General features: G+C 38.2%; 1 protein-coding gene and 1 long non-coding RNA gene across 3 annotated transcripts; one reads left to right on the top strand and one right to left on the bottom strand.

Moving 5' to 3' along the window:
- The first annotated feature begins 106 nt into the window (after window positions 1-106).
- Window positions 107-15001, top strand: apol1 (apolipoprotein L, 1). 2 transcript variants are annotated; one of them, XM_061797440.1, is made up of 32 exons: window positions 108-317; window positions 407-463; window positions 1783-1842; window positions 1942-2004; window positions 2087-2152; window positions 2299-2361; window positions 2432-2503; window positions 2578-2634; window positions 3503-3562; window positions 3648-3722; window positions 3801-3872; window positions 3954-4019; window positions 4095-4166; window positions 5113-5229; window positions 5321-5368; window positions 5449-5523; window positions 5618-5737; window positions 5837-5890; window positions 6814-6876; window positions 6972-7049; window positions 7132-7191; window positions 7282-7359; window positions 8001-8057; window positions 8125-8196; window positions 9015-9068; window positions 9142-9255; window positions 9345-9395; window positions 9555-9590; window positions 11590-11667; window positions 11758-11797; window positions 11982-12033; window positions 12966-15001. In XM_061797440.1, the coding sequence occupies exons 1-32, from the start codon at window positions 315-317 to the stop codon at window positions 13921-13923; spliced, it is 2991 nt and encodes a 996-aa protein (XP_061653424.1). In that variant the 5' UTR covers window positions 108-314; the 3' UTR covers window positions 13924-15001. The 2 variants fall into 2 exon arrangements, with proteins under 2 accessions (XP_061653425.1, XP_061653424.1); XM_061797441.1 differs by lacking the exon at window positions 5837-5890 and having other exon boundaries at window positions 107-317.
- LOC133488916 (uncharacterized) lies at window positions 6860-7310 on the bottom strand. Its single transcript, XR_009791772.1, has 2 exons — window positions 7213-7310; window positions 6860-7123 (listed from the first exon to the last, which is right to left on the bottom strand). It is a non-coding gene; the product is annotated as an uncharacterized LOC133488916 (long non-coding RNA).
- Window positions 15002-16312: the final 1311 nt, after the last annotated feature.

Below are 16312 nucleotides of genomic sequence, written 5' to 3' on the forward strand. Positions count from 1 at the left end.
TGTTAAGATTTCCGAGTAGCCCTCAACGTAGCACGCATCCAGCCGGCAGGTGAGACAGGCCACGCCCCCTCCTCGCTAATGAAGGCGAGGCTCGTGGAACTGGCTCGGCAGGTCTTGTAAGAGTTGTTGTTTAAACATCGTCTCAAAGAATTGGGTGAAGGTTTTCTTTGCTCCCCCCTCAAGTGAGCAGGGGTGGGCGGACCTTTTTAATTCAGACGTCCGGAAAGGCTCCTTCACGAAACCGGAGAAAAGGAAAAACGACGTGAACATATTTATGAGTTTGCTTCACAGGCTGAAGCTGAAACAGACACAAAATGGTGAGAGAGAGGAGCCATACTACACACACACAATTATATTATTTCTTGTTGTTATTAAAGTATTTACCACGTTCAACGTGTTCGTGCAGGATCGGTATGGTGATCTGGACTTTGACTTGGAGTGTGATGGTGGAGGAGACGTCGCGGTGAGAACCCATTTACTCAATGAGTGTCATTTCATGGAGATAGTAGTGTTGATTGTTTTTTGTTTTTGTTTTTTTTGGCCCCCTCCCACCTTGACGCTATATATATTTTTTATATGGGTTATAAGTAAAAATATTTACATTCCGTGATTTGCGTTAGCTTAACTATACAACAAAATATATGGTCTATGTAATCTATGTAAATGCACAGCTGAAAAAGTATGAAAATAATAATTGTGTACCAAAATCCACTTTTCAGAATATTACCAAAAACATATAGGAGTGTCCAATAATTGTATTCTTTGTTTTTAATGTGATCAAGAGAGACAAAAAAAAAAAAAACATTGATGCTGATACTGTAGCAATACTGAGATCTCGCGATGCCGCGCCATCCGAGTGAAACAAATAAATGCCCCTCCCCTTTCCCCTCAGGAAAACATAAACAGGTAGTAAGTACAATGATTTAATTTTGTTGCCGCTAAATGCATTAGGTTTCAAACACGAACCTTTTTGAGAGCCGTTGCTAACCAAAACAGCTGCACACAGTCTCTTAGATGAAGTGTGTGGAGTTTTGTAAATGTGCAATGTTTATTTTCAACAAGCTCTTGTGTTATGTGCAGTGCTTTGGCGACTATTAGCATTCCAGATGATTCTGGCAGTTGTGATCAATACGCAATGTTGTGTGCCTCCTTGTTTACGCTGTGGCCACCATTCCCACTTGCAATTAAACTAATAAAATAATTTTTAAAACATTAAACAACAAAGTTGAAGATATAAAAATCATGCTAATGTTTATACTTTGCCCACCATTCTGCCTGCATGTAGATAAATATAATACTGTAAAATAAATAATCAGTAATACAAATTAAATATAGAAATCAGAGTACACATTAAAATGTATTGTTTTATAATTAATTTTAAATAATTTGAAATGAATTGATCAATTACATAATTGTTTTTAAATATAAACTATATTACATTGCGCATTGTCATTATTATTAATTCAGATGTAAGGATTCATAGGGCTTTAGAGCTCAAATTAAATATACAGACTGAAATTAAATACAAAATAAACTTGATTTTTTTGGGGTTGGGGGGGAACTAAACCATGTTTTTTAATGTAACAATAAAAAATTCAGAAACAATCAAAAATAATGTGTTGTTTTAAACTCAACTTTCACTTGACATGAATCACAATATAGCGCCAACATCGTTTAACATAGTTCTAATAAAAATGTGCCCTTTCATTGGTACATCCATCTGCAGTTGTTATGACCAATCTCCATTTGTGGAAATAGCAGAATTTTCTTCTCTTGTTTCAGCAAAAGGCAACGTTGTTCGGTGGAATGTTTAAGAGATCCTCCAAATTGGTGGAACCACAGGTACTACAACCATGTCACTAATAATTGTAAAAATATTAATAGTAATAATCAACTTGCAATTTTGTTTTCCTTATTTCCTTGTGAATGTGTACAACACAGGACAACCTGTCAGTCAGCAGTGAACTGTCAAAGAGCAATGACAGTCTGAACGACAACACCAAGGTTTCTAATTTCTATTTTTCCATGACGTGCATTAGGCTAATGAAGACGTCCAAATAAATGTCTTTTTTTATGTATATTCCAGGACAAAGGAGGTATGTTTAAGGGCATGTTCAAGAAGCAACCTAAATCATCCAAAGAGCCACAGCAGGTTTGTTGTTGTTGTTGTTGTTGGTGCTTTGACTTTCTGTAGCTATTCTTGTCAGGGAAGTTAGCCAGACTAAAGAAATCCGGACAAAGCATGACGACGTCACGCTTCCAGAGTTGTTTTCAAAAACACTATGTTGTTTGTTCTAGGTGGCGGTCTCACAGCACAATCCAGAGCTTTCAGCCAGTTTAGATGACAGCAAATCGTCCAAGGTGAGCGCTCCCTTGTACAGTTAGCTCCCACCGGTTAGCATCTGATGCTAAATTCACTTGTCCTTCGCAGGAGAAATCGGGCATGTTGGGCGGCATACTGAAAAAACCTCCTAAACGGGGACATGCACGCAGGCCCTCACAGGTAACACACCATACTAAAATTAAACCTATACATGTATCTAAAGTGGTGTAAAATATCTCATTGTGTTATTTTAGGATCTTCTAGACATTGACATGTCTGCCAGCGACAACAACGTGAACGACAACACCAAGGTGAGTTTTTAATGTCAAAATGAAAAGGTCTTTAAACCTAAAAAAAATTTAACTTTTAGTGTTTAGGCCAGCATGTTTTAGGACCATCTCAAGACACTTTTGGTCTTCAATGTAACACTGTGTTTTAGGACAGATGTAGTACCTCCTTGTTCTTGAATGAAACACTGTCTGTGTTTTAAGACCATTTCAGGACTCTTTTGGTCTTAAACGCAACACTGGCTGGGTTTAAGGATAATTTCAGGAATGTTCTGCTTTAGAATTTACTGTGGATTGAGTTTTATGGCATTTTCAGGACTATTTTTGCCTTGAATGCAAGACTTCAATGTCAAATGGACTCCTTGCGTATTGAACATTGACTTTGTTTCAGGACAGCTTTGGGACTGTTTTGGTCTTAAGTGCAACACAGGTTGGATTTTTTAATGACAATTTGAGGACTCTTCGTATTGAACGCAACACTGTCTGTGTGTACTTGTAGTGCTCATTTGTTCTTAAATGCAACACTGACCGTTTTAAGAGAATTCTAGGCATTGTTTTTGTCTTGAACGCAACACTGAATGTGTTTTAGGACAATTGGACGACTCTGTCAGTTTTGAACATAACACAGGCTGCATTTTAGACATTGAATGCAACACTGGCCGTTAGGCAATTTTAGGATTCTTTTACTATTGAAAGCAATGCCAAAGGAGTTTTAGGACCATTTGAGAGCTGTTTTTGCTCTTGAACACAGAGCTAAATATGTTTTTGTACTGTTTCAGAACTTGTTGTTGTTCTTGAACACACTGCCTGTGTATAGAACTGTTAAACTATGCATATACATATTATTTGTCATTTCTTGCATGCCATGTATATGTATATGTTTTCCCTGTAGGAGAGTACCGGAATGTTCAGCGGGATGTTTAAAAAATCTCCTAAAAGAACACAATCTCAGGTGAGACGTGTCAAGACCCCCCCCCCCTCCATATGTATATATGAGTCATCCTACTGCAATGGACAACAATCAGATTCTTTTCCAGGACGATTTGTTCGAAAACAGCGAGCAGCCGGGAAGCAACAATAATCTTGGCGTCAACAACAATAACAATGCTAAGGTGACTTAACACCTACACGCGTTACTTTTCCTTAGCGCGAATAATGCTAACATCCATAGCTAATGTGCTCTTTCCCAGGAGTCGGCTGGCATGTTTAGTGGAATGTTTAAAAAATCCCCAAAGCCGCTGAAAGAAAAGACAAAGTCTCAGGTGAGCGGCTGTAGAGCCAATTTTTGTATTTGTCCATTAAATTTTTTTTATCAACACTTTCCAATTTATCCACTGCTCCAGGATGACTTGTCTCAATCCAGCGAGCTGTCGGCCAGCAGTGACAACCTCTCTGAGGGCGGGGCTAAGGTCAGGGGCACTCCAACTTATTGCTTTGTGTTACCGTGATGCCCGCAAAATTCTCATTTCTTTGTGTTTCCACAGGAGAAAGGAGGACTTTTCAGCAGTGTGTTCAAAAAACCAAAACAACCGGCTGCAACCAGAACTCTGTCTCAGGTTAGATAGTCATCTATGACTTTGTGTTTTTCATCTTGTTCAAGGATTTTTTCTTTTTGTAATGTAAAACTGACTGCGTTAAAGGACAATTTGAACAATATTGTCTTGAGCGCAACACGAACTGTGTTTAAGGGAAAGTTCGGGACTTTTTTTTTGGTCTTGAACACAACATTGACTGTGTTGTAGGTCGATTCTAGAACTCTTTCCGTCTTGTACACAAGTCTCTCAATGTGTTTTAGGACCATTTCACAGCCTTTTTGATGGCTTTAGGACAATTTTGAAACTTTTTGCTCTCGAATGCAATATTTGAATCTGTTTTAGTTATGTTTTTTTCCCCAATTCTTTTTGTCCTTATTGTGACACTAACTGTGTTTAAGGACAATTTTGACACTCTATTGGTCTTGAATGCAACACAAACTTAAAGCACAATTTTAGACATTTTTTTAGTCTCGAAAGCAAGTACACAAGTCTGACTGTTTTAGGATGGGTTCAGGACTCTTGGTCGTGAACACAACACTTGGTTTTTAACATTCTTTTAGGCTTTGTGACACTGTTAAAGGAGAACTTTAACACGCCTGTGGTCTTGAATGCAACAAAGATGGTATTTAAGGCTTACAAGTACACAAGTCTCGTTACATTTTAAGACCATGTGAGAACCGTGTTTGAGCGTTTTAGGACAGTTTTGTTCTTGAATGCGAGATTGTGATTTAGTAACATTTCACAACTGTTTTTGTGGAATCTGACTGTTTTGTTAGGTCTGCCAAATTTAAGCATTTTCATAAAATTGTAAGGCTATTTTTTTTTTTTCGTCTTGAACGTAACAAACTGTTTCTAAGTCAATATTTGTTATTTCACACCGCTGAGTGTTATCGGGCAATTCTAGAACTTGTAGGACAATTTCAGGAGTCTTTCTGCTCTTGAACGCTCACACCCTCTTGCATTTTAGGAGGACTTGACGGCAGCCAGCGAGCTCTCCGACAGCAGCGACAGTCTCGCGGAGAAGTCTAAGGAAAAGTCGCTAGGCTCCAAAGAAAACCTGTCGGAGAAGCCCAAAGTCAAGCAGGTAATCAATAAAGCTCATCAAAAGATGTGCTTTCATGAAGAATTTGAGCATTAACGTGTGTGTGTGTGTGTGTGTGTGTGTGTGTCTCCAGAACGGTTTCAGTGCCATGATGAAGAACGCCTTCTACTCTGACAAACCGGTGCGTTCGTCTTGTTTCTTCTTTTTTCCATGAAAAGCTACAAAAATATGAATATGAAAAGATTGTGCGCGGTTGTTTAGGAGAAGGAAAACACAGACGCTGATGTTAACAAGGAGACGTCGGACAACGGCGAGAACCAGGCCGCCCACAAACAGGTTCTACAAGTTGTTTTGAGGAAATCTTATGTCTTCTCCAACTTCATGGATTTATGTTTTGTTTTTTTTTTCTTCCTTAACCATTTATTTTCAGAGCAAGCTGGCCGTCGCTACGAACAAGCTGAATCCGTTCCGATCCGGAAAGGACAAGAAGAGTGACTCCAGCGACGAGGAGACGCCTGTCGCCAGCGAAAAGTTCTCCGGCCACAAACAGGTCAATACATTCCTCGGGTCACACGCGCAGTGGTCGGGGTGTCAAAGGTAACCTTTGTCCTCTGTGGCGTCCATCTTAATGTGTCCTCGCCTCCCTCAGAACGGCGTAGTGGGAGCCATATCCAAACTGAACCCATTCAAGGCTGCCAATAAAGTAACTTAATTACGTTGTTTCTTTTTGCTGAGCTTGGAGGTGATGGTGCTAGTCATGGAGCCTTGGTGGTGATGGGATCATGAGCTTATTAGTGGCTGTGCTCTTTCGGTCTTGAACCCAGCTCTCGCTGTTTTGGGGCAATTCCAGGACTTCTTCGGTTTTGAATACAAAGAAGACTATTTCAGAACCCTTTTTGACTGTTTTAGTGCATTTTCAGTAGTCTTTTGGTATTTGAACTAAGTCAATTTTAGGACTGTTTTATGTATTGAATATACATCTATGCTCACTGTTTAAGGACAACTTTGTGACTTTTTTGGCTTTGAAAACAACATTGACTGATTTAGGACAAATCTGAGACTCCTTTGCTTTTGAACGCAACACTGACTGTGTTTTATGACCATTTGAAAACCCTGTTTGACTGTTTTAGTACATTTTAGTAGTCATTTGGTATTTGAACAAAAGACTGAATTTGTTTTAAGTCAATTTTAGGACTATTTTGGTGTTGAACGTATATGCTGACAGTGCTTAAGGACAACTTTGTTCCTATTTTGGCTTTGAAAGCAACACTCACTGTTTCAGGACAACTCGAACTTATTTGGTTTCGAATACACCGCTGATTGTGTTGTATGACCATTTCAGAGCCCTTACTCACTGCTTTTGTACATTTTTGGCAGTCTTTTGGTCTTGAACGCAGCTTTGTAGGACTTGAGAATGAAACACTGACCTCATCACTCGGCATCACCCCAAATCAAACAGTCCTTTGTTGCATTTTTCATGAACCCAAAAAAAATGGACGAGAGATGAGGTCCCTTTGGTGGCCCTGTGTTCTTCGCCAAGCGCTGTGGCAAATGTTTTTTATCGACCTTAGAAAGTTTCAATACAAAAGTAAAAGGTTTTAACTTGTACTTATCTCTTTTGCACAGAAAGACACAGAGGACACTGAGACGCTCAAAGAAGCTGACAAACAAGTGGAGGGGAAACAGAAAGTACTGTGTTTTCATTATCATGAGTACTTTGTAACCACACGCACACACATCCTCCCCCCTTTAAATCCTTCCTGTGTGTCATTCGTCCTGGCCAGCTCAAAAACAACGGCGTTGACAGAGCGAGAAAGCAGCGAAGTGAAACGCCGCCACTTCCACGTCGAGCCGCCCAAGAGGTTTGCCCGCAGTTTGGTTCCACTCGGCGCTTTCGTGGCGACGCGTCCGCTTTGACTTGGCGTCACTTTTATGTCTTCACAGGAGAAGAGCGGGACACAGGTTCAGGACAAAGCCAAGGCGAAAGCATCTGAAGACACTAAGGTACTACTTACTGACTCATACCTGGATTTCCTGCTGCCAGGTTTCTATTTTGCTATGAGCCAACAAATAGCAAGTACTTGCCTCCTGCAGGTCAACAACGACATGACGTCCCGACAGAGGACAGAGAAGGAAGCTCCCAAAGTTCCCCCACGCAAGCCTTCGCAGGAGGTAGGTGGAGCCTCGAGTGTTGTTTGATTGTGTCCGTCCAAAAGAATCAGAATCATCTTTATTTGCCAAGTATGTCCAAAAAACACACAAGGAATTTGTCTCCGGTAGTTGGAGCCGCTCTAGTACGACAACAGAACACTTTTAAGACATAAAGACATTGACAAAAAACAGTCACTGAGCAATAAAGGGTTGCTAGTTATCTGGTAATGCCGGTGTATATATATATATTTTTTTTGACAATTGTGCAAAAAGAGCAGTTCAAAAGACTAATATTGCAATAACGCATTCAGCGTAGAGTTGTCTAAAAGCAATCGTAAAGGGTTCTGAAATCCACCTAAAACAAAGTCAGAGTAGCGTTCAAAAGCATGAGTCCTAAAAAAAATTTAAAAAGCTGTCAAAAAGAGTTATAAAGTGTACCTAAAACATCAGTCAGTGTGCCATTCAAGAGCAAAAGTCCTGTTTTCCAAAAGCATTCCGAAACTGACCTAAAACAGAGTCTGTAACCAAAGGAGTGTTCAAATTGTCAAAAAGGGGTCCTAGAATTGGCCTAAAACACAGTCAGCGTTGCAGTCAAGATCAAAGAAATCACGTGCAAGTGTGTTTGCTTGACCTGCTTCTTGCGCACCGCTATTGGATTTCAGGAGCTGAGGAGCCGAGCTGCCAACGCACATGTGCCAAAGCAGGAGAACCAGCATCAGGTTGTTATCACGCGTCATGTGACATGGAGCCAGAATGCGAATCTATTAACAGATCATTATCTCGCAGAGCCGATCAGATGACGAGTTGCTGAAAGAAGACTGCGAGGGAGACGCGGCGACCCCGGCGGAGGCCAAAGCGGTGAGGTGCACTTGTACCGAATGTTGTGACCAGCGAGTGGAGATATTTTCATATACAGTGAACCCCCCATTTATCATGGGAGGATACGTTCCGGACCCACCTGTGATAGGTGAAAATCTGTGATATGAATCACTGTTGGCAGAATCCTCGCAAGTGATGCCATAAATAAAACGATGAGGTGACCAAGCAGTGTGATGGGCGGAACTGAATCGATAAGCTAACTTAAACTTATTAAAACACACGTAAACTAATGAAAGCACATTTTTTTTCCCCAAGTATTTCTTAGAGCCCGTTCTCACTCTCACTGTCAAGGAATGGGAGACGATGATATAAAATGACTTTAAAGAAATGAAGACTCTCTCCCTCTCTGTATCGCACAGTTCTCCAAACAAGAGGCCAAGCGTGCTTGCTTCAAATTGTTTGTTTCACTCCCAGTTGAAGTTTACTATAAAACTGACACATCAAACAAACGAGAATTAAACATTGCATATTTAAAAAAAACTAAATGTTTTACGAAACCAATAAAATGTTGTCCAACAAAAGTTTGTAGCTTGATGCTAACATGTAATGCGAAATGCAACAGATGGGCTTGCGGTAATTAGCATTGATGTTACAGTAATTATCAACCAGCAAACAACAGCTATAACTCATGTTGCGGCGCACCGTGGTACTACACTAAATTCAGACTTTTCTGTGAACTGTAAACACTCATAAAAAAATTATCGCTGAAAAATCTGCGCTAGAGCGGGGCGGCAAGCGATGAACCGCGATATAGCAGGTGTGAACTATCTCCATATCTCCATATGTCACCTTTCCAGAACAAGAAGAAACAAAAGCGCTATAACCCGTTTATGTCACGTGCTGCTGCCAAGGTACGTGAATGGCACATGTTTTCATTTCGCAAGTTGGCCATGTTTAACACTTGATTCCGTCACGGGACAACAGCCTCCATCGGACGACGAAGGGCTGAAAGATGAAGATGAAGAAGAAGAAGAAAAAGATCACGAGCAATCCAAAGAGGACAAAAGGGAGGAGGATGGCACCAACATGACAGAAGAGGTCTTCATTTTTGTCTTGCTTCCTTACAAGATAAATTGTTCCCGATCATTGTTTACATTTTGTTTGTTTGTTTGTTTTGTCATTTTTAGGTGAAAGTCAAGAAGCCTAAGAGGCACAATCCCTTCATGCCTCGCGTCAAGGTAAGGTTCAAGAATTTAATAGATGTCAAGTGTTTCGTATGGTGGCGTTGACAGCCAGCATGTTTATCTACAGTTGGAAATTGTTGTCAAGCAAGTTCACTGACCTAATTGTGTATTTATTATAGTGTTTTAATTGACTTTATTTTGTGTGTGTTGCAGAACAAAATAGCACAGAAACAGGATGCAGATGCAGAGGTAAACTTCTACTTTATTGAGACAATTTTTATTGTTTTTGTATTTTGTTTTAATTTACTTTTATTTTGTTTTTATTTAATTTATTCTTGTTTCATTTTAGTATTTTATTTTCATTTAATTTATTCATATTTATTGTCCTGATTACATTTATTTGCATTTCAAGTTAATTGTTAATTTTAATTGAATTTTGTTTAAATCTGTTTGTTTGGCATTTATTTTGTATTATATATATTTTTTTTTTTATTTCATTTTTTTGTAATTAAATGTATTTGTTTTGTTTTTTTCAATGTAGACTTTAATTTGTTTCAATTCGTTTTTTATTTGTATTTTGTTAAAATGTTTTTGTTATAATTTTCTTTCATTTTAGTTTGAATTGTATTTCCATCCATCCATTTAATGGCCCTTTTTTTTTTATTTATTATTATTATTTACTTTTTTTTTCATCTCCCATGTTTTTGTTTTGTAAGGTCTCATACAGTAAAGTATATGACCCCATCTTCCCCCAGAGACACAATAATTACTTTTCATTTTCACCCTCCACAACGATGTCAATCTGGTTCCACCCAGTCAGTGCTTTCTTCCCACACAATGACACTACGTCATCTTTCTCACCGCTGTTACAATAAAAGGGCCGTTTCGGTCACGTGACCTCGTCCCCTCGGAGAAAACACTTTTGGTCAGCATCTGTTTTCTCGTTTCTTTTTGCCCCCCCCCCCCCCCCCCCCTTTGCATTCCAAAACAAAAGCCGCCGCAGCAGCTGTGTTGAAGGCATGTAAGACGAGATGAGGCCGCTTCAATGTGTCCTGACTTGTTTGTCCGCTTTCCTTTACGTGAGTCTCGACTTCTGCAACAACACGACACACAAAAGAATCACTTCCTCCTCTTCAGCATCGAGCTGGAACAATTGGTTTAGTGAGACATTGTAAAAATAGTCCTCTACTGTAAACCGCAAAAATCACTTCCCCAATTGGGATTTTATGTAATTGCCATTTGTTTATTTTTATTTGGTTTAAAATGTATTTTTTTATATTTTATACTATTTTGTTCTAATTTATCGTTTATGTAGAGTTAAATTTATTTTATTTATTGTAGTTTTGATTTAATTTCATTTTCTTTATCTTTATTTCAGTGGGATTTATTTTTATTTTCCTGATTTATTTTTTTATTGTTTTAATTAAAAAACATTGTTTTGTAATTATCATGATCTAATTAAGAATAGAACTGTTTTGTTTTAATTTCTTTATTTTATTTTCATAGAATGTATTTGCATTTTATTGATCTCTTAATTGTTTTTCTTCTAATTTATTGTTATCCAGGTGAAATTTTGTTAAATTATTTGTGTTTTCATTTTTTTGTATTCTATTTTGTTACTTAATTTATTTTTATTTTATTTTGATCTAGTTTAATTTATTTAATTACACTTTTAATTAGATATTGATTGGGATTCAAATAATTTATGCATAACATTATGTAATTTAGTTATTTCATTCATTGTTTTCTAGTTTTAATTTTTTCTTCTATTGAGTTCTAATTCAATGTATTTTCATTATTTTATTTTGAAACAAATGAAGCTTTATTTTTATATTTTGTTCTATTAGATTTTCATTTAGATTTAAAGCATTTATCATTAGCATAGCATTTACTTTGTTTTTTAATTACATATATATTTTGTTTTAATCTATTAATTTTGTCACCAGACAAAAAAGAAATCTGAGAAAAAACAGTCCACAGCCTAATTGTACTCGAAAACAACAGCAGCAGCATGACAATATAACATAATAGCACTTAATAATTATTATAATTCTCCCAACAATATTTAATAGCATTTGGCAATCTCCGGAAAGGACATAATTTTTACACTTGCACTTTTAGTTAGAATTTTTGAAAGCAAACAATAACGCAGTTCGTAAACTTGTTCTGCTTTTTATGTGACTGCTAACACTTGACCCCAGTGCAAGTGGACTGTAACAACTAACTACTACTACGACTTGCGTTTCAGAACGAGGGTGGAAACAGGTGTTTGTTTGAACAGCTGGAGGAGTTCCGCATTGATCCGTCGCAGCCCGAAGACAGACAGGTCGGTCCCGAGAGCGTCCCGTCTCCATGGCAATGCCTTATTTATTTATTTATTTATTTATTATTCTTCATTTTTTCAATCTTCTTCCAGGACATGGACCGCCTTATGGACTGGTGGGACACTGTGGAATGTAAGTCACAATAAAACACTTCAGAGACTCCAGCTAGACTATTCATTACTAAAATGAACTGGACAACAATCGCTAAACGTTTGAAGACAAATGTTTGTGAAATGGTGGTCGTTGTAGCATTCAAAAGGATGGGTGGTGTGAAATCTTTTGATTTGTGCCTTTTTGAAAATGTGCTCTTCCTCAGCTTGGGAGGATACGCCTCAGAATGAAGACATGACGGAGAAAGAAGAAGCTAAGTGAGTGTTGGATGACACTGGGATGGATATTCCACAAATTGCTCATTTATTTACCATTACGGTAGTCGGTCAGTCTAGTTGGTCAAGTTAGTTAGTTGGTCGTTCAAGTTAGTCAGGTTAGTTAGTTAATCATCAGTCCAGTTAGGTCAACTTGGTTAGTTACTTGGTCTGTTCCATCAGTTGTTTGGTTAGTAAGTAGGATTCCGCAAAAGCCACCACTAAACTTTTATTGGTAGCGAAAGTCTGTCGGGTGGGTTAGTTGGGCTGTTGGTCCATCAGTTGGCTAGTAGGATTATGCAAAGGTCACCACTCAACAGTAATTGGTTGCATAAGTCTGTCAGTTGGTTGGACCGTCAGTTCGTGGGTTATCAATCAAATGCAAAAGTTACCACTAAACTTAAATCACCTAGTTAGTAGTATTTTTGCTAAATTTCCCACTCTGATCTGTAATGTTAGTTTGTAGTGTGCTAGTTAGTAGGTTTTTGTAAAAGTTAACACTAAACTTTGATTGGTAGTATAAGTTCATCGTGAGTGAATAAATTAGTAGCATTATTCAAAACCTACTACTAAACCTTGATTGGTAGCATTATTTTAATGTAAGTAGGATTATTCAATTTTTGATTGGTATGAACAGTAGTCAGTCAGTTAGCTAGTTTGTGTCAGTTAGTGTTATTTGATTACACAAAACACTCAACTCTGATTAGTAGTATGTTAGCTACTTAGTTAGTTGATTAGTTTTTTAGTTAGATAGTTTGCCCTTGCACAAAAATCACCACTAAACTTTTTTTGTTAGTTGGTATGTGAGTGAGTACACCAAAGTTACCACTAAATTCTGATTGGTCGCATCGGTTAATGGTTAGTTAGCTCGTAATTTAGTGTGCTAGTCTGTAGGATTGGGATGTAAAAAATCTACTTCTATTTCCTGTGGTCAGGGCGTTTGCCGTAACGGCGGATAAGGTTCAGAAGGGCATCCGCGTGTTCAACAAGCTGTTCTCTGAGCGCGCCGAGAGCCTGTGGCAGCACGTCATCGACCTGAACAGCATGGCCGATGCCCTGGACAAGTTCAACAAGAACACCAAGATCGCCCAGATCACCGGCGGCTCCACCAGCGCCATCGGCGGCGTGGCCACCATCGCCGGCCTGGCCCTGGCCCCCGTCACCTTCGGCACCTCCCTGATCGTGACTGCCGTGGGGCTGGGCGTGGCCACGGCCGGCGGCCTCACTTCGGCGGGCGCCGGCATCTCCAACCAGGTCAACAACTCCATGGACCGCAAGAAGGTAGAGAAGATCGTGACGGACTACCAGGAGAAGATTTTGGACCTCAACAAGTGTCTCAAGTTCATCAAGCAGGGAATCGAGAACCTGCGGCGCTTCGACCTCATCAAGATGAAAAACAACGCGTACAACCGGGACTTCCCCGTGCTCAGCTCCAGCTTCTACGAGGATGGCGCCATGGCGGGCAAGGCCATCCTCGTCAACGCCAACGAGATCATGCGCGTGGTGCAGATCGCCAACGTGGCGGGCAGCACGGCGGCGCGTGCCGTTCAGATCGCCAGCATGGCCACCGGCGTCCTCACGGGCCTCTTCGTGGGCATGGACATCTACTTCGTGGCCAAGGACTCCAAGGAGCTCAAGAAGGGCGCCAAGTCCGAGTTTGCCGGCAAGATCCGCGAGGTGGCCACGCAGCTGCACGACGGCCTGGTGGAGCTCAACACCATACGCGAGGAGCTGCAGTGCACCACCACGCCGCAGGACGAAGACCAACAAGGGGCCGATGCCTCGGACGAGAAGAAAAAGGAGGGCTACGACTACGACAGCTCGGAAGAAGACGAGATCGACCGCATTAAGAAAGCCATCAAGAAGGACCTTGACAACAAAGAATACGTGTGACCTGATACCACACGCCACTGGAAAAACTAATTGACCATCAAAGGAACTGTAATGAGGTCCCACAAATATTCAACCTCTACATTTTCGTATGACCCCGGGAGGACTTTAGAAAAACTAAAATGATCCCCGATAGGAAAAGACAAAGCTCAGAGAAGCAGAAACAAACACCAGAGAAACATTAAGACCAAAAATATACAACTCATACAATTTTTAATGACAACCAAAAAAAACTTATGCTAAGAAAATGGTTCCCCAGCCCTTATCTAAGGTCGTCCTGCATTGTAAGGGAGCATCTAATAATAATAATATTAGAACTATTTATATGTATGCCTTTCAAAGGATCTAAAAGAGTATCAAAGTAACATCCAAGCTGTCATTTTGTCGCACAATGATGACATCGCAAATTTGTTGTTTCTTTAGTAGCCGACCTGAAAATGACTCTCCCATACGAGGAAGTGACATTGCTATCTTGGAAGTTCATAGCACTTCCAATGTTTTTTTTTTTTTTTTTTCTTCTCATTCTTTCTCTGTAAGATGCTAAAAACATGATTTTGCTAAGATGGGACATGATTACGATTTTGACGAGTTGGCTTTATGTGACACTCGTTTTTTGGTGCTCAAAAGCATGTTTTAGGATCACGAATGATAACCGCGAGAGTCGAGGTTTGTGCTCATAGAACACGACACTTTCTGATATGCCAATAATGTTTTACTTATTCTTTTGTTTTTAAATCACAAAAGACAAGTGCCTTTGTTGTAATAAATACTATATGCTAGCTAGCTAACTTTAGCGTTAATGTGCACTGGACTGGTTGTAATGTAGAAACATGTTAAATATATATTTGTGGAGAACCTTCTTTGAAAATTTTATAATGTTTTGCTCACTGGATTGACAATGCTAATGCATTTATTGCTAACTTTTTCACTGGATAAATCCGCCATGCTGTTTTATTTAATGAATTTATTTATTATAAGTCGTCTTGTGGGTGGACATTTTTACGTGCAATATATTCATTGTGTTATAAATAAAGGCAAAAGTAAGAGTGCGCGGAAATTACAATAAAGATTCTAAATCTAATGATTGTTATTTTGTTGTCATTTGTGTGTTTGGCAACCAGGGTAAGAACTTTATAAAATACACTAATTAGATGTATGAAAATACACAAATGCACTCAACGTATTTAAAAAAAAAAATAAAAAAAAAACATAAATTCATTAAAATGTAATTGTTTTGCTGTTTATGTTGGTTAAAAATTATGAAATTAAGTAAGATCAAAATAAATATAAGTGGTATGTCCAGAAAAAATATATATATATATATTATATATATATGTAGGGAAATAATTTGAAAAAAAATCCAATAGCCAATGAATTGAATTAATTAATGTGTTAATAAAATAAAGGTTAATATTGTTTTAATGTATGACTGGATACAAAAAACAAATCATAGGACAGAAGCAATTTATGAATATCTAATTTTACAGTATTTGTTTTTATTTACTATCCATCCATTTTCTGTACTTAATACTAATCATACATTATAAATGTATTTATATAGTAAGACTGAAAAAATGCATAAAGCATCTGTCTAGCTTCATAATTTTGTTTTTTAACTGACACAAAAAATACATTAAATACAAACTGTAATAAAATACAAAGTGTAGCTATATGAATATGTAATAATTTTGTAATTGTTATGAAATTAATAGAAAATAATTGAATTTTCGCATAATTATAATGGCATCAATTTAATTTCAATGTATTTATATTTTTTATATTTTATTTTAGAATTGTATTAATTATTCAATTAATATTTGTATTAATTAGAAGCATGAAAATAACCCTAAATACTAGCTATTTGTGATTTATGTATTAGTAAAATGTGTGTTTATATATTTTTTTTGTTTATTATATTATTGCAAAAATGTGAATAAATAACTTAATTTAGAAGGATAAGAACCTTGAACACACACATGAAGGACTGCTCTAGCTAGTTATCACTTATCTATTAATACTTATTTGTATATTTTTTTGTTTTGATTTTATTAATCCAAAAACTGTGAATTAATTAAAAACGTATTAATTTTTGCCATTTTCCATTATTAATTGGAATTAATCAGCATACATTTTGTTAGTCATAGTCCTTTCTTAGCCCTTCTTTCATTCATTGGCTAAAATTGCCAAACCTTTATTCTTGGGGGATAGTTTTGTCCCTCTTCCTTCAGTTTTGAGGTTGAAACTGATGAGTCATACCCGCCGAGACCCAAGCACAGGTGGGTTACGCCCTGCCCCTTCCTCCTCCTCTTCTCTCAGGTGAGTCACACACAAAGGAAACAAAACAAAAGGTTTCGACGACATCATCGGCAGGTAAGCTCTTCACATTTATCAG

This window comes from Phyllopteryx taeniolatus, chromosome 14 (genome assembly GCF_024500385.1).
Source record: "Phyllopteryx taeniolatus isolate TA_2022b chromosome 14, UOR_Ptae_1.2, whole genome shotgun sequence".
NCBI classification, from domain to species: domain Eukaryota; kingdom Metazoa; phylum Chordata; class Actinopteri; order Syngnathiformes; family Syngnathidae; genus Phyllopteryx; species Phyllopteryx taeniolatus.

What these genes read in the sequence shown, in the direction of transcription:
- apol1 (XM_061797440.1), top strand. An exon ending in CCAAATTGGTGGAACCACAG is followed by an intron (nt 1,843 to 1,941) that starts GTACTACAACCA and finishes TGTACAACACAG; the next exon opens with GACAACCTGTCAGTCAGCAG. An exon ending in TGTCACGTGCTGCTGCCAAG is followed by an intron (nt 9,069 to 9,141) that starts GTACGTGAATGG and finishes ACGGGACAACAG; the next exon opens with CCTCCATCGGACGACGAAGG.